Here is an 18,926-nt window from a genome sequence, read left to right on the forward strand (position 1 = left end):
CGACGCCTGGGCTCCAGGGAGAGGGGCGGGGGCGAGCGGGGAGGCAGCGAAATGGGCAGTGGAGTGCCTCCGGTGTCCAGGGCGTGGGGAAGGTTGGCTCCAAATGTGGCACTCGGGGTGGCTTCGGATGGGTCCGGGATCGGCCACTTCGGTGTCACCGAAGGTGTCATGGAATTTGGTACCGAGAGAGTCTCCGGATGACGGGGACCCCGGAGGAGATGCGAGGCAGATTGCTGAACGTGGCAGGGAATGTGGTGCAGAACGAGTTGTAAAATGTGCCCCCTGAATGCAGCATGAAAGTAGTTGTGAAATGTGCCAGGTAAGGCACAGGGTGGGTTGGCCTGTGTGGCGTTGAAATTCACGGTAGAAGTGTTATTAGTGATATTATTAATTTCTCTGGGAAAGGAGGCGTAGTCTAAGAAGAGATTAATAAGGCTCATGGCTAGATATTTTAACACAGGGAATCGAGAGGAGCTATGATACGCTATTTTTTGAGATAGAGATAGTGCCCACGTGAAAGAAACAAGCAAATTGTGTCTGGTTGTGAGATGGGAAAGAAAAAATAGGGCTAAATAATTCCAGGGTTTGCCGTCAGCGTGTAGAGCACTGATATAATTGTATCCTGTGTTGTGTTCCAGGTGTGGAATGTTTAAAATGGTTTTCACCAAACATAAACAATGGTAATTAATATTAGGAAGAAGATTTGGTGTTTTGGGTGTCTTGCACTGTCTTCTCTGCTCCTCTCCAGGAAAAGGAAAAAAACAAACCAAAAAAAAAACCACACAAAAAACCCACCCCACATCTTGACCATAATTCTGAGTTCAAGATCATTAGGCAAAGGGACCTTTTTTCATAGGTGCCCCTTTCTTCAGTTTTATACAGGTGAAAATTTCTGGAATGAGGAAAACAAAACAATATGGTGAACAAAAGGGATAAATTTTCAGGCATTTTGAGGGTTTGAAGCCAAAAGCTGTTGCAGTGGCTAATTATGGTGAATGACAGTAGTGAAATATTCTTGATGTTGGGGTGGCAAAATAGGAAAAAAATTGAATACAATAAAGGTGGCATAAAAAGCAACAACATGGATACTGTCAGTGGAACGCTTCTTGCAGCATTTCCCAGGTAGATCATCTCAGGAATGTGAGCACAGAAATGAAATATTAAATATTCTCATTCTCTCTCTCTTTGTGTGTGTGTGTGTGTGTGTATATATATATATATCATTATCCACATGCTGCAAAACATTGTGACTTCCATTTAAGAAGAACATCTGTGTTTTGAGAGGATTGTCAGAACATAGCTGGAATTTCAGAAGTAACAAAAGACAGCTCCATGAGCTATTTAATATAACTTATATACATTCAGTGAGTGTATGTCTGTATAGTATGAAACAAGCAGAAATATCGGCATGTGTTCATTAGGGTATAGTTAATTATTGATGAGATTTTAGTGTCTTATGTTACAATTCTTGCAGAGAAACGGAGTTACTTGCCTGAATGTTGTTCTTATAAGAAGAACAGTAAGTAATTTGCCAGATAATTAAAATTCATACTGATTGGCTTCCTCCTGGATCCAGATTTAGCCATTGAGGGATTATTTGCTTCAAAGGCAAAACTGGATTTTCTTTGGTGATTAATTTTGGGTTTTAGTCTTTTCTGTTGATATGTCTCTCACCTTGAGGCTGTGTTGGGCCTAAAACATAGAGGAGAGGGCCTGAGGAGAATAAAGAGCAATTCTGTTGGGTCTTCCTGTTTTGTTCTGACTGTAAGCCATATGTACTGCCACCCCCTACTGTCTGTAGGAGGAGGTGTCACAGAGCCCAGTTCTTTTCTTGTTATCACTGCCCCCTTGTGTAAGGGAAGAAATTGATAGTTGCACTTTGGAAAGCCGCTCTCCCCAGATTGTTCTTGATAGAGTGGTTATGTAGATTTATAATCACCTATTCAGAGTTGCAGGGCTTTAAACTTACTGTCAGTCAGGCTTCAGGTTTAATGTCTATTTTTAATAGTATCTGATTTTAGCCAGTAATTCGAATTGCTAAGAATGTTTTCAGTATGTTTGGGAAGATGGTACTACTAGTAGTGCTAGTAGTAATGGCTCACCCTTACATAGCACCTACTTCGTGCCAGTCCCGTTACACAGGTTTTAATCAGTTCCAACACCCTACGAGGTATGTACTGTTATTTCCATTTTACAGATGAGAAACTGAAACACTGAGATGTGAAATAGATTAGTTAGTTAGCAAGTGGAAGAGCTGAATTCCAATTCAGGAACTCTGGCTCCACACTCTGTGCTATTCATAAATATACTATATTGCCCTCAATCAAATTAGTATTGACACACATCATTAAAATGCAGGTGCCCATCATAAAAAAGCAAATACTGTAGATGTGGATAGGCCCATGTAGGTAGTAAGACTCATAAATGCTAAGCCTACACATACACCAAAAATACAGTTACTTACAGTATGAACATTTCTCTTTAGGAATTTATTTTTGTAATTTATTTCTGGGATTATGAGTAGAGGAGTATCAGTATTTTTTATGGGGTTAAGGTAATATTTGTGATGGAGGTTGGTTTTGGGGGGATCTTTGGAGGTAGAAAGTTTTACTTTAAAGTAATTTGGTGTGTATGTCTGTGTGTATATGTGTGTACACGTAGTGTGCAGGAAAGGTTTAGTGGTGCTTTTAAAGAAATAGTATATAGATCTCTGTGTAGAGCTATAGAAATTGTTTTCTACAGGAAACTTATTTTCCTACCTACTTACGTTTTTACGATCTCTATTTTAAAAATTTTAATTAATTATTTACTGGCCACACCTGTGCCCCCTGCAGTGGAAGTGCAGTCTTTTTTCTTAAATTCTAACCTCCTAGTAAACTTTTTTAAAAAACTTATTTAATTAATTTATCTTTGGCTGCGTTGGGTCTTCGTTGTTGCGCACTGGCTCTCCCTAGTTGCAGCCAGTGGGGGCTACTCTTCATTGTGGTGGAAGCGCAGAGTCTTAACCACTGGACCGCCAGGGAAGTCCCTATGATCTCTATTTATTTAAAAAAATAATTAGCAAAAACTGATTAGATGTATATGTACTTTTTACCTCTTTTTTCCAACAAATATTTGCTCAGATTTTTCTTGCACTTAAACATTGTTTTACAGATGTCGACTACATCTGAAATAATATTTATAAAAATGTGTAAAGTGTAGAAGACTAGTAATGCAGCCAACACTTATATACCTTCTACCCAGTTTAAGAAATGGAATATCTCCTCCTGTACTTAACAATTATTTTCTTCTCTTAATCAAACTTTGTGCCATTCTGTGAATCACATATGTCATGTAATCAAACACTTCCTTCATTTTTATATACATTGGTTGATAAGGCAATTTACTGATTATGGCTAAGACTTATTCTTGTATGTTTATATATTTTAGTTTATTTAATAAACCATCACAGACTCAGATCGTGCTCTGTATTTATATTGATTGATGGTTCATTTTAGCATACTTATAAAACCTAATTTGTTGTTTGCATCTTTATCATAAAGTTTTACTAACATGGTTAAACGGTAGTAGATTTATTTCCCTCTTCTGTCATTGATTCTTGACTGTCTCATGCTAGCTCTCTAGCTTCCCCCGCCCTTCCTCATAAAGGCCTTTGTTCTTTTAGTATTTTCTGAATGACTGTGTGCATTGTTTTGAATGGAGAAGGAAGTAGGCCTAGAAAAGAGTATACTAAACCAGTAGTTCCCAAAGGGGAATTGTAAGGTAGTTGATGCTAATTAGATATAAGAAAGAATAAGTATGATTAAAGGAATGCATCAAAATTCTCTCCTTGTCGTATTACTTCCTCTTACAACAGAATTAAAATTGAATCTCTGAGATGTACGGATTGGGCACACTAGTTGAATTATGTTGGATTGTACTTACACATGATCACCAATGTTAGCTGTAATATTTTTCCTGATGGTACCCAGATTTTATTTCAAGGAGCTAGAACAAGCGGTTGCAGATGGTTGTTTACTTTTCTAGTACGAGTCTGATCGAGGTAACAAATGTTATAAAATAGTTTGGAAGTTAGTTTAATTATTTGGATTTTTTTTTCTCGGCATTGTATCTGTTGAGTGCCTGTAGTCATCAAATACTATTGTCATTTGGAGAGAAGGCACTGTGTAAATAAATAGTTTAGTCTTTGTTATAATACCATGAAAACTACCACTTGGTTTATTTGAATAGCATCTTTTGTAATAACTTGTATTAGATGAAGATTGTTTACAATTTAAAAAAAAATGAGTCAAGGAGATGTCTGTATGGTGATTGAGAGACTACATCACGACCTTGATGAATCTCTAAAAGTCTGTGGAGAGAAATAGGTTACAAGAAGAGCTTAAAGACTTACAGCTATATTTCCCCACCCAATGTCCTTTTTCTTTCTTTTAGAGGATATTTTTACCTTGAGTATTTACGATTCAAGATAATATTAGATGGGGCTTCCCTGGTGGTGCAGTGTTTAAGAGTCTGCCTGCCAATGCAGGGGACATGGGTTCGAGCCCTGGTCCGGGAAGATCCCACATGCCACGGAGCAACTGAGACCGTGCACCACAACTACTGAGCCTGTGCTCAAGAGCCCGAGAGCCACAACTACTGAGCTCGTGTGCCAGAACTACTGAGCCCATGAGCCTAGAGCCCGTACTCCGCAACAGGAGAAGCCACTGCAGTGAGAAGCCAGCACACCACAACAAAGAGTAGCCCCTGCTCTTCGCAACTAGAGAAAGCCCATGTGCGGCAACGTAGACCCAACGCAGCCAAAAATAAATAAATAAATAAATTTTAAAAAGAGATAATATTAGGTGGAGAACAAGGTGTTTGGGCCTGGGTTTTAGGAGGCTAAAGCAGGTTGAGGATGCAATCAGTGAAAAAAGTTTCTGGTAGGGATCTTTCATATTCTAGAAAGCTCTAAGTAAATAATTGTAATACCATAATTTTTTTCGGGAAACAAATTTCTTTTATTAGGTCAAATTATTTTATTTACAGAATGTTTATAAATCATTTGAAAGCTATGTTTGTGGATGTTATAAGTATCAGGTAAGTTGCTTTTTTATGGGCCACACATTACAACAGTATCTTGTTATGTTCAACTTCTGTTTGTTCTTGAGTAGTTAAGGGTAAACATGACTAAGTTTAAGAGGTAAAAGAATTAAGTTGGTGTTAGTCGTAATCACACCCTTTCTTTACCCTTTCCTTCCCCATAATATTAACTTCTGCCTTTATTCAGTGAATGGTATATCTTACTTCTCAAATGCCTTTCTTTTGATCGGAACTTGAGAGATTCTGGTGTCAGTTATTTAAACCAAGTAGTTGCGTTATAGTGAATAATGTTGTTGGTATGTTTTAAAAAAATCTAATTGCCTTAGTAATGATTTATCTGACAGGCTCATCTTATGCCTCCTTATGACACCCATATTATGTCTACCTGAAGAAGTTTCTGCCAAAATACATTATTCGATTCTACTTTTTTTTCTCAGAAGAGGTATCCCAAGTGGAGAGATTTTGGAGCACAGCATGTAAGAGAACATTTTTCTTTGTTTGCTCCGGTTTTAGTCTCTCATATACTTATTTTGTATAGAAAAGGTCGTATGAAAAAAACATTGATTTTTGTATATTAGTTTATTGTACAGACACGTTATGTTTAAGGTATATGAGTTGAGTTAGATTTGTTATGTTGGAAAAATTGGAGTTTTATGCAGTATATTAATATATTAAATCCTTCACTTAAATATTTATTGACTACTATGTGTAAGTAGTTACCTTTAACTACTGTAATCTTTCAGTTGAAGGTAGACATATCATATTCTTCCTTAAATAACTAAATTTGCGGTTCAGAATTGTGTCCTGGGTATTCACTCTACCTCCAGGAAAAATATAGTTGAAAAAATATTTTAAAGTTTGTCACTTTCCTAAAGTTTCACTGGCCAATGTTGATAAATTTTACTGTCTTCTTTAGATGGCAAAGGTATCATGAAAAGAAAAACAGTGACTTATATATTTCTTTTTGTAAATATTAGCAAGTACTACAGACATAAAATTCACAATGAAAAGTATGTGAGCAATAATAATGGAAAACTTTTGTTATTCCAAGCAGATGTCTTTGGACCAGGTAGCCATGCTTGTCTGTAACACCATGCTTGCATTATCATATATGATTATATCAGATGACATATCTGATCATAGAGATGAACAACATGAAGAGATACGGCACCAGTTTTTTATTGCCATGGAAATTCCCTTTCCCCACCAATGGATCTATCCTTATAAGTCGATTTGTTAGTTACTAAATTTGGAAATGGGAGTGGGTATGTAGATACTGTGATTTAATCATTTAGACAGGAGACTCTGCCTCACATCTCAGTAAATTCCCTCTGCCTAAATGAAGGAAGTCTCTTTGTAGCCCTTTGTTCCTAATCTTGTGTTGTGAGGTCCCACAATTTCTAGCTCTAATTGCTGAAATTTGATAACGCAAAACTAAGGAAGCTTGATGGGTATTTGTACTCTAGAATTCTGTTTCTGTTCAAATTCCATGGAATCCTGTAGAGCTCCCAAAGATTGTGAATTAGGGTGAATGAAGGTAATTAGCTTTAGTAGACACGTGGGATGTAGACTTACTGCACACTCAAATGCTGCTTCAGCGTCAGAAAATCTTAGCTCTTCCTTTTTAGGGATTTAAAGAGGAAGAGAGACTTCCTTTGGAAGCTATTATTCAGATGTTGCTATATTGTAGGATGTGACAATACTGTTGTTTGGTTGTAAGTAGCTTTTGAAATTTTACAATCATGAGACCCTTTGTATAGTAGAGAGAACATGAATTTGTGAGCTTTTGAATCATGAAAACAGGTTGAGATTATCACTCTGTCACTTACTAGCTGTGTGAGGGGCTAAAACCTCTCTTGCAGGGTTTTGATGATGATGAAATGAAATAATGCCAGTGAAAAATCCTTAGGACAATGTCTAGATCTTAATGAATGGTAAGTTTTATTAGGTTTTGGAAAGTGTCCTGGATTTCTGTTTTTGTTTTTTTTTTGCGGTACGCGGGCCTCTCACTGTTGCGGCCTCTCCCATTGCGGAGCACAGGCTCCCGACACGCAGGCTCAGCGGCCATGGCTCACGGGCCCAGCTGCTCCGCGGCATGTGGGATCTTCCTGGACCGGAGCACGAACGCGTGTCCCCTGCATCGGCAGGCAGACTCTAAACCACTGCGCCACCAGGGAAGCCCTGGATTTCTGTTTTTTTGATGTGTGCTTCACATAGCTCCGCCCCACAGTGTTTTACTAGCATTGTCTGTCCAGCTTTTCCTTGTTATTTTGTCTTTTCAGCCTAGCAAGGTATTTAAAACAAAACAAAACAAAAAAACCTGTGGTAATTCGGCTACTCATTAATTTTGTGCTTTGAAATTTTCTTTTATGAAGGATTTGATGAGAGCTGAGAAAAAGTTCTTGAATAACTGTAAACTTAAAAATATAAACTCTTAGGCAGACTCCTAGTATGCATTTCTTTTTGCACTATTTCCCTTTAAGTACCACAAACTTGTGAAAAATTAATTTTTAATTTCCTCTATAAAATAGCAAACCTCAGCACTTCTTGAGACATTGAGCCCTTTGACAATTTTTTTTTTCAGTTTGATCATGTGAATATTTTCTACTTTTACAGACATTTCTCATTTTTGTGAATAACTGAAGTGTTCTCTGTTTGATACCTTTATCCCCCACTCACCCACCACCATGCGCCATGTTGTTAGCTTTTTGTAATTTTTCTTTTTAAAAAATTTGTGACAGTCGTGGTGGTTGATTGTCTTTTGTGATCTACTTAATAAAAAGGACTTGTCTATTTACAGTGTAAAATTATACATCAAAAGAAGTTTGCCCCTCTTTCTTTAGTATAACAAGCTATCAAAATCTCACTTTCTTCCCAAGCTTCAAGGATTTCTGTAACATTTTGCCCATTTCTGCTAATCTGTTTACATATCATGCGAACAGTAATCCACCGACTATTTTTCTTTAAATGGACGTGACTCACTTTATCTTAGTTTTATTCTTGGTCGTTGTAATATCCATGAACTGATCAGTTTGTGCTAGTTGTAAGATAAAAACTAGTTCATCCTGAAGACATCTTGCTTAATGCCTTTAGAAAGACCACTTATATGCGACTTTGGTTCCAGATTGGATTGTTTTGTATTTTTAATCATTCTTTTTTTTTTTTACCTTTTTAAAAAAAATTATTTATTTATATTTATTTTTGGCTGCGTTGGGTCTTCGTTGCTGCGTGTGGGCTTTCTCTAGTTGCGGCGAGCGGGGGCTACTCTTCCTTGCAGTGCGTGGGCTTCTCATTTCGGTGGCTTCTCTTGTTGCGGGGCACGAGCTCTAGGTGTGCAGGCTTCAGTAGTTGTGGCACGTGGGCTCAGTAGTTGTGGCTCACGGGCTCTAGAGAGCAGGCTCAGTAGTTGTGGTGTACGGGCTTAGTTGCTCCCCGGATGTGGGATCTTCCTGGACCAGGGCTTGAACCCGTGTCCCCTGCATTGACAGGGGGATTCTTAACTTCTGAGCTACCAGGGAAACCCCAGGATTGTTTTGTATTTTTAAGTAAATGAACTTCATAATGATTCCTCTCCTTGTTTTAGATAATATAATTCTATCTTGTCTTTGGATGTATTAAAGGTAGCCATTTATTAGTTGTTAACAAATGTTAATTTGTCATTAATTATAGTAGATAATTGGTATCTCTCCCCTTCCCCCCCACGCTTCTGCTTTTTTTAAAAAATTACAAAAGTATTTCTCCGCTTGCAACCACTAAAGTAACCAAACCGGGGTGAATAAAGAAAAAAATAATATTTTCCTTTCCTTCTCCACTTTGACCTTGTTGGTTTAGCCAGCATTAACCAACACTTTGTTTTTTACCATCTTTCTCTTTGCTCAAAAACCTTTAAGCATATACACACACACACACACACACACACACACACACACACACACACACACACACACACACACACACACACACACACACACGCTTTTTGTAACTTGCTTTATTTATTTAAGAATATGTCATGGCTGTCTCCAGTTTAGTAAATGGAGCTTTAATTAATTTAAAAAGCTGAATAACATTCCATAGCATACTACACCATAGTTTAGTCTGTTGTTCTCCAACAGAGGATACTACGATTGTTTTCATTTTTTTTCTATTATAAACATCAGTCCAGTCTTACTCATAAGTAGACAAGCAAACATTCTAAATAAAATATTAGCAAAATAAATCCAGCAGTGTATATAAAAGACAGTATATTCCAGGAAGGCAAGGACAGTTAAATATTAACGTAATTTGTTATGTTAACAGATTTTGAGATTAAAAACTGTATGGTTCTCTCTCTCTTTTGGGGTGAGTTGGGGGACTTTGTATTGTATTTATATAAAACAGCAAAAGGAGATGCCTGCAGACAGTAGTCTAAGTTTTGTAGAATCCTTTGATCCTCAGAGTTGATAGACAAAAACCTTTTTTTCTGGACTCTTTGGGAGGACTCTGTGGGACCTGGGCTTTGGCTCTCACCGTTTGGTTGCTAAACCTGGTACTCTTGACAGTGTGAAAATAAGCATACTTCTAGAAGCTGGGATGGATGTTATGGGTGAGCCTGTCCGATTTAGGGCTGGCACTTTTTAAGATCTTGTATTTGATTACTTTGGGCTTAATGAGCACTTCTTTGGCCTCTGTACAGGTGCTCAGTGTCTTGAAAATGTTGGCCTGAATCTTTTTGAGGCCTTTCTTGTTGTGCTTGTTGGCAAAATATACATTCCTTAGGATCTACGTTTCCTGAAGTTATTTCTAGGACTGGTCATATATGATATTGTTATTGGGTTTGGCCACATCTCTACTGCTAGCCACAACTCTGGGAGTGGTGGAGACTGGAAAAAAGAGACTATCTTAATAGTCTATCTTAATAGGTGCTAGAAAAACATTTGATAACATTTTGGAGTCATTTCCTCAGAGTGTATGTGGCATAATTTCTGAATCCTTGCTTAAGTGAAGATGCCTTTCTTTTCTCTTGATCAGTAAAGGGTATCTTGGCTGGATATAGTGTTCTTGGATCATAATTCTTTTTTTTCCTACATAGCGTAGGCACCTTATACCACTGTCTTTAAGCTTCTTGTGCAATAGGTAAGTCTGATGCCAGTCTGATTCTCCTTTCTTTTTAAGTATCAATAACTCGTTCTTTATCTTCTACACAAAAAGTCTTGCCACCTTTTATGCCTTGAGATTATCAGGTCTAACCTCATTATGCACCTTATCCTTTTTATATCATGAGAAACTCAGTATTGCCAGTTCATCCCTCATTTATTGGAGTCTAATTCCTATCTGTATAGTTCTGTATTTCTTCCTTACTGACTGCAGTCCCCCCCCCCCCTTTTTTTTACTTCTTATTCTTTAATGTTTAGTGATAGTAAAGTCATTTTGGTCATTCTGAGTTGATATTCTCAGGTACACATTGTGCACTTTCAAAAGGTAGTCTGAAATATTTTTTTATTTCATAAAAGTGTTTTTGAATTATTGTTTTGACTGCGTTCTGTTCCTTGCTTTGATTTTCTTCTTCAGGAGTTCCTATCAGCTGTATGTTCAATCTTCTTTGCCTGTCTTCAGTATTTGTCACTTTTTCTCAAATCCTTTTTATCTCTATTTTTGCGTTTAAATTTTTTTTCTCTTTTTTACCTTCTATTTTTCTTAAGGGACTGTTTTTATTTACTCTTGTCTTCATTTCTGGAATGTGTCTTTCCTTTTATTTTTAATTCTTACCTGAGTTATGAGTTTTTATAGTTCTTATATTTGTTATTCTTTCATGTTATGTCATTTTCTTAAGGTCTTTTAGCTCATTCTGAAATAGCATGTTTTAATTTTGATCTGTTATGTGGGCATGTCTTTCTGGCATACTTTCATTGTCTGCAGGGATGTCATTCCACTTCATGTTCTCTCTTTTCTTGTAACAACTTTATATGGGATTGACCTTGATACGTTTCCGTGACTCAGTTTTCCTTGAACTTAGTTAAATGAATCTTTTAGAATGTGGCTGGGTTCAGGAAAGCTGCTTCTTTCACTGAGCTTTTTCTTCTGTTGTTTTTGTGTAGTGTTAAAAAATACGGCAGCTTGCTTTCCGAGATTTCCTGGCTTTTTTCTCCTCCAGTAGTTTCATCTGGACCTTCTCTTTCCTTCATCTCTCTTGCCTGATCTCAATTTTCATCCCTTTATGATTGTGAAACGCTTCTCTGTGCCTTCTGGGTCTCATTGTCAGTCATCTGCAAAACTCCCTTTTATCTTTAACCTCTTCTCTAAACATTACTACCTTCTTGCTCTGACTGAAACTTAGCTCTCTGCTGAGGGCACTTACTTATCCTGGAGAGTTCTTAAGTGGTGGTTCCTCCTGGTGAGGTGGGTTAAATATTCTCTTTGCTTTTTCATATTTGCTTCTAGACTTCTTCTGGACTCACTGCTAGTTTCCTACTACTCCAGCTGTAATTATTGACGATTTCAGTATTCACGCACATGATCCTTCTGATATTCTGGTCTCTTGACTTCCTCTCCTCCACTCAGCCATTCACTTCTATGGCATGTCCTGTGCAGATGTTTTTAAATTCTCAGTGCATCTGCATTAACTGGAAAGCTTTGACAAACTACAGATGCCTAGAACTTACTCCCAGAGAGTCTGTTTTGCCTGGTCTGAGGTGTGGCCTGGGATAATATTTTTAACAGTTTTCCAGGGTGACTTTAATGTGCAGCCAGGATTGAGAGACACTGCCCTAGAACTTGTTATTACCCCAAAACTACAAGTTTCTATAATATCAATTTCTGGCATTTTACTCTCCAATTACCACCTACATTTTTTCAGGCTTATTTCTTCTAGTACCCAAGAACCTTAATTCCTTGATCTCACAGGGACCTTTTAATTTACCACCTTTTCAGCTGTTCTTCAATGCATTCATGTCCTCACTTTTTTTTTTTTTTTAAACTAGCTGAATTCCCGTAGTCCATCATTACAATTGCTCTCCTGCCTCTACCTCAACCCCCTTGATTTGAACTTTTTTCCTTGGTTGTTATTGCCTGGTTAAAACTAAGTCTACTTATGTTACACCTGTATACTTGTAGCTGAATGTGGCTGGAACAGAACAACTGTGTTGACTTTAAATTCTTGGCCAGTACCAAATGACTTTAAATTCCTTGCTTAGTGCTGCCAAGCTGTCCTACTGTATTATTCTAGTTCTTCCATACTCCTATTCACTTAGATGATCCTGTCCTTCCCCTGCACCCAAATTTTCCACATTTCTCTCTTTCAGCTTGTGACTTTGCTTTCTATTTTACTAACAGAAATAATCTTCTTACCACCTGCATACCAATGTTATTGTGAATTGTCTTTTCTTCTCTTGAAGGCCATTCCCACCAATTGTCCATTAGAGCTCACCCCTTCTTGCCTTCTCAAGGACATTCTTCCTGTAATTCTTCTCTATCTCTCCTTTTCTGGATTGCTGTCAACCGAATAAAAACATTGTATTGATAATTCTTTCATCTTAAAGGAACTCCCTCTTAACCTTACTTCTCCTTCCAGCTACCGCCCCATTTCTTATCTCATTTATACCAGACTCCACAAAAACAGTTGTCTTTGTTCACCTTATCCAACTCTCTTTTTTACAGCTTTATTGAGGTATTATTTACATTTAACAAAATTCAGCTATTGTAACAGCATAATTCAGTGATTATTGGTAAATTTATAGAGTTGTGCAGTCATCACCACAATCCAGTTTTACAGTATTTCCATCACCCCCCAAAATTCTCTTGAGCCCATTTGCATTCAGTCTCCATTCCCAGCCCCATCCCTAGGCAACAGAAAGATCTGCTTTCTGTTTCTATAAATTGGCCTTTGGGCATTCATATAAATGGAATCATGCAATACGTAGTTTTGTTTTATACTGTGCAGTCTTTTGCTTTTGTCTTTTCAGTTAGCGTAATGTTTTTGAGGTTAATCCGTGTTGCGCATGTATCAGTACTTGATTTTTATTGCTGAATATTATTCTATTGTATAGACATACTGCGTTTTGTTTATCCATTCACCAAATAATGGACATTTGGATTGTTTCTGGTTTTTGTTTCTTATGAATAGTGCTGCTGTAAACATTCAGGTACAAGCTTTGAGTGTGGATATATGTTTTAATTTCTGTTGGATAGATTCCTAGGAGTAGTCCCCATTTTGTTTTATATCCTTTTAATTTGCAAATGCTGGTACTTCATATACCTGTTTGGGCTGCATTGTTTCTTCTTTGTAGTAACTACTTATTAGAATGTGTTTGTGTACCTTACTTATATAAACATGTCAAAGAGCTTATAATAAGATATGTATAGGTGGGGATATTACAACAAGGAGAAATTATTATTTACACTGGGAGAAAAGCCTAAGTTCTCTTCTCCTCCTCCCTTCCCCACTGCCAGGATTCAAATCCCGTGGACCCCAGTGATTATAATTTGGTTGGGGAAGAAGGTTTGTCTTAAGGAATAGTGGGAATTTCCTTCTCTCTCCCAGTGGGAAACTTTGAATGTCAGAATAATTAAACTAAACGTATCCTTTCAGAAAATATTTATTGAATTTTACATGCCAGACAATGAGCTACATACTAAAAAATTTTTAAAACATTTTCTCATAGTATATAGGGAGGAAGTGATTACAAGCACAGGTTTTGGAGTTTGACAGATTTGAGATCACATTCTGACTTGTTTTAGTTGCTAGGTGTATGATTTGTGGCAAGTTATTTGACCCATGGAAGCCTCAGTTTTCTCATCCTGTAAAAGACTCGTTTCATAGGATTTTGGATTAAATTAATGCACCTAAAGTGCTTAGCCCAGTTTCTAGCATATAGTAAGCATTTCAATAATTATTATCTGCTGATGTGATGATGATGAAGGTCGTCATCAACCTTTAGTAGGGAGTAAATACAGTGGAGGGAAAGTGAGGTTTTTTTGAGGGGTGCGGTAGGGACAGGAGACTAAAATGTAGAAACAAGAGAAGTAACACGATTAGAAAAGCATGTTAGGAAGATTGATATTCTCCATGGTTTTTATAGTCAATATAGTAAATCTTTACTAAACACAATCTTTTTGATTCACCTGTGGTATTTTTGCTTGGTGAGAGCAGTAATTTTTCTTGCAAGATAAGGGACAACTATCTGGGAAATCAGATTATTTTGGTCTCAGGATGTCTTAGATGGGACCTACTTTCTTGCTCTAATTACTTTTTTGTAGATTTTCTTCAGCTTTCCTCATATTATACTAACATTTAAGCTTTCCTCATACTATAATGAGGTTTTTTTCTGACTGTATGTTGAGAACAGCAATGGTGTTCAGGTGTAAGAATAATTTTTGAAGTTTAAATGCAGTTGATGTACAGTGAGATTTTGTATTAAGGCATAGTAACAACTTCTTTGGGTTGTAGCCCCAAATAGTCAAATCAGGAGTTTGGAGGAAAATAAGGAAGGGAAATTTATTTTAATGGTATGTAATTTGGGCTACATAATTAGGGCAAATATAATAAGGTGATTCTCAGTATGATTTGGATACCCCAGATTTACATATGCAGCACACAGGCGCAGCTCTGAAGTTCCTTTCAGAAGACAGAACCAGTGCCAGCTCCACTTCTTCAGCGTGCCCAGGAACCGAGCATAGAGACAGAAGGAGGCAAGGTTAATTGTCTACCTCCTTCAGGATGGAGAAAAGGAGTCGTGGTTTCTCTGTAAACTTTCCCTTGAACTTTATTTCAGAGAAGCTGTGAAAAATTATTTTACTTGTGCAAAAGTCTAGTCTGGGAAGATGACTTTTTTTTTTTTTTTTGTGGTACACGGGCCTCTCACTGTTGTGGCCTCTCCCGTTGCAGAGAACAGGCTCCAGACGCGCAGGCTCAACGGCCATGGCTCACGGGCCCAGCCGCTTTGCAGCACGTGGGATCTTCCCAGACCAGGGCACGAGCCCATGTCCCCTGCATCGGCAGGTGGACTCTCAACCACTGTGCCACCAGGGAAGCCCGAAGGTGACATTTTTAAAAAGAAGAAATAGGCAGCCAGTGTAAGAGGCATATTATAAATCAGGAATTAAGGGGTTTACTAAGTGTCCATCATCGGATGAATGGATAAAGAAGATGTGGCACATATATACAATGGAATATTACTCAGCCATAAAAAGAAATGAAATTGAGCTATTGGTAATGAGGTGGATGGACCTAGAGTCTCTCATACAGAGTGAAGTAAGTCAGAAAGAGAAAGACAAATACCGTATGCTAACACATATATATGGAACTTAAGAAAAAAAATGTCATGAAGAACCTAGGGGTAAAACAGGAATAAAGACACAGACCTGCTAGAGAATGGACTTGAGGATATGGGGAGGGGGAAGGGTAAGCTGTGACAAAGCGAGAGAGTGGCATGGACATATATACACTACCAAATGTAAAATAGATAGCTAGTGGGAAGCAGCCGCATAGCACAGGGAGATCAGCTCGGTGCTTTGTGACCACCTGGATGGGTGGGATAGGGAGGGTGGGAGGGAGGACGCAAGAGGGAGGAGATATGGGAACATATGTATATGTATAACTGATTCACTTTGTTATGAAGCAGAAACTAACACACCATTGTAAAGAAATTATACTCCAATAAAGATGTAAAAAAAAAAAAGAATTAAGGGGTTTAGAAGTGATGATCAGAAAATTTGGGAAAAATTGATGATGGTTTATATCCTCAATTAATACTGATTTTCATTGAACACTTTAATGTTTATTGATCGCTTAGTAGGTGCCAGACTGTGCTAAGTGCTTTACTTGCTTTAGTTCCCTTAATTTTCACAAGTGATTGGAAAGGTACTTTTCTGTTATTAGCCTCAATTTATAGATGGGAAGCTGAGGCTTTGAAAAGCTAATTAGTTTGCTCTTGCGCACAAAACTAGTAACTGGTGATGGGGACTGTCCCCCAAACCCCAATTCTTACAATTATACTATTATAATTATGTCTCTTATTTGTTTTGTATGAGGATTCCAGGACAGATATTGGGAAACTTGATTTCTATTACTGGTTCTGACTTGGTGAAAATTCTGGGAAAATTAAGCAATCTGCTCTGCATCTTCTTCTGAGCCTTCCTCTCATCAAACTTGGCCTCCCTTCTGGTATCTTCTGCTTCCTATGTCTGTCAATTTCAGAAACCAGAGGCTGGTACTGGCATTATCCATAAATGTTCAAAACAGACAGCTGGAAATAGGGTTGAAGCCAAGTAAAGGTGTATATAGCATTTTTGGAATTTTGAAGATGATTTGATCAGTTGATTTAACTATGTCCATATTTCATGATGAAATCATGGAAAAACTTGCCTTGGAAGACAGATACCTGGTAAAAGTAGTTAATTTCTTACTACACCTAGTCATCATTATTGTCATCCCTGGCATTAACTGTTTTGGTCAACAAACGTTAGCGTTCTTGTGGGTAACTTATTTTGATCTCCTTAATGATAATGACGCTATTGTATTAATAGCTTACAAATTATGAGTTTATTGACAGGTTTTTGGTTTAGGTTATTGCAGTGTCTGAGTCACTGCTTGCTAAGGATGTTCATTAGGAAACAGTAAATTGTTTCCCATCCTCAATACCCTAAAAATTGAGATTTGAGTATTTTCTTTCTTCCTTCCTTCTTTCCTCCCTGCCTTCCTTCCTTCCTTCCTTCCTTCCTTTTTGTATTTGGTGAACAGAAGCACTTATTTAGTCAGTTCTGCGATACTGCTTGTTTTGAGAATGTGAATTCTAATGTGATTGATAGACATTTACCAACTACCTCAGTTTACCTTGTGTGTTGAGTTATACCCATCCACATTTGGTGTTAAAACTTTATACTTGGTATCTGATAACCCTCCTTCTGTCACTTTACAACTCACAAGTTGCAACCCTCTGACATTCACTTCCACAAGCAAATCTTAGGTGTTTCTCAAGGTAAAGTACCATATTTATTGTGGTATTTATTACTTAGCCATTTGGTATGTGTAAAATTGTGTTTGTTTTTTTCCCATAAGTGCTCTGGTTTTTATTGCATAATTGTGCGTAGAATTGTAGGATGGGTTTTCTTATTATGCAAGTCTATTCTTTTTATAGTTAAATATTTTGTAGTTACATTTTTATTATGTCTAGAATTTATTTTTGTATATGGGTAAAAGTAGGAATCCATCCATCCCTCCCACCCCCTTTTTTTTCCTTTAATGGCCAGCCATTTGACCCAGCATCTACTGAACCTCTTCCTCTTTTGCTCTTCCCTTAGTCTGACATTTTATCTTTATCCTATACTTAATTTTGGGGGGGTTCTCTCTGTACCTATAACAATAAATTATTATTTTAATTATTAATGCTTTATGTCAACTGAAGCTTTATCTCTGGGTATCTATTGGGAATTAAAATAAATTAATGTATTGGTATAGATGGATTCTTGTTCTTAAAAGTCCTATTAGTGTTTTGACACTAATAAGAATGTTTAACTTTGTTTGACAATTAGTGTCTATAAACTGCCCTAGAAACCATCCTTAGGTCTAAAAACCATGCTTATAAAGATAATGATTTTTGTGATTGTATTTTTAAGATAGGGGATATGATGAGAGGATGTTACTTACACTTTTTTCTTTAAGTATTTTTTAACCCCTAAAAAATTATGTCAGTAAACCAGCAGGATAGTTTTAATTCATTAGGATTATTTTCACACACTATCTGAAGGTGGGTAGATAAGCATGTGAAGTTTTTTGTACTACCAGGCATTTTGTGAATAGCTCTGTCACTGAATTTTATAATAAGCCATTTATAAGGTTTCTTGTTCACCTATTGGCTCTACGTTTCTTGAGGGCAGGACAGTGTTGCTATCCTAGTATCTAGCATGGTGCTAGGCACACAGCAGACACTTAAGAAATGTTTGTTTACTTAATCCTCTAAGTAATCTCTCCCTCTTGTAAATTCCCATTACATTTTGTATTTCTCTTGTGATACCTTTAGCACCTTCTCTCTTGAATTGTGCGTGGGTTCACTTTTCCTTAATTCTCATTACCTGCCTGGATGCTCCTTTTAGGCAGGAACTGTTATTAACCTTTTAAAAATTTCCTCCAGTATCTGTTCAAGGCCTTATCTTAGCTCGTTCATAATAAAGATTGAATAAATAGTAGATCAAAAGACACTTTATTTAAAAAATTTATTTCTAGGTTACTACTAGAAAAAGATTAGAGGTAGCTTTGCCATCTGTATTTTACGTGTTTTAGAAGTAGAGAAGTATTCCTAAGCCCAAGAATATAATTTGTAAAGAATTTTAGCTAATGTATGTTATTAAAATAAAGTTTCTGCTGTGTGTGTATATGTTTTGGTTGTTTCTTGATGTTATTTATAAGAATGCTTAGTGCCGGGACTTAGCCTCTAAAATAGTTTAATTTTAACTTCACAGGCATGCTGGACCGGTTCATTATATGGTTTGGAGAAAGCAAGGGAAAGCAAATGATGCAGGGAGTGGTAGTGACAGTTCTGTAAATACTCTTCTTTTCATTTGACCTTTTACTGAACTGGTAACAAAACAGTTCTCTAATGTAACTTTAATTTTTTTTGTTAGAAAATGGGTATATTAAGAAGGATCTAAACTTTTAAACTTAAAAAAATGATTTTTAATTTTGGGGGTATATATGTCACTGGGTATGCATTGAAACAATGTAGGTTGGTGGGATAACTGAGGAGGCAGCCAACTTGAAAGGCAAAGGTTTTCTAGAGTGCTCTCTCATCCTTCACCCTGTGAGATCTTATCTGCTTTTTGGGGGAGTCAAAGAAAATTTATGTCAACTTAATAATTTAAAAATTTATACTGAC

General features: G+C 37.1%; 2 protein-coding genes across 11 annotated transcripts in view; one reads left to right on the forward strand and one right to left on the reverse strand.

The window, feature by feature from the left end:
* The window catches only part of LOC117309683 (uncharacterized), a 98,260-nt gene extending 97,820 nt beyond the window's left edge, over positions 1–440 (reverse strand). Inside the window, exon 1 of the mRNA XM_073797024.1 lies at positions 5–440. Within this exon, the coding sequence (XP_073653125.1) occupies positions 5–440 (436 nt within the window). The remainder of the gene's footprint in view (positions 1–4) is intronic.
* The window catches only part of TANC2 (tetratricopeptide repeat, ankyrin repeat and coiled-coil containing 2), a 357,810-nt gene that overhangs the window by 494 nt on the left and 338,390 nt on the right, over positions 1–18,926 (forward strand). The window lies entirely within an intron of this gene.

The sequence above is a fragment of the Tursiops truncatus genome, chromosome 20 (assembly GCF_011762595.2).
Source record: "Tursiops truncatus isolate mTurTru1 chromosome 20, mTurTru1.mat.Y, whole genome shotgun sequence".
In the NCBI taxonomy this organism is placed as follows: domain Eukaryota; kingdom Metazoa; phylum Chordata; class Mammalia; order Artiodactyla; family Delphinidae; genus Tursiops; species Tursiops truncatus.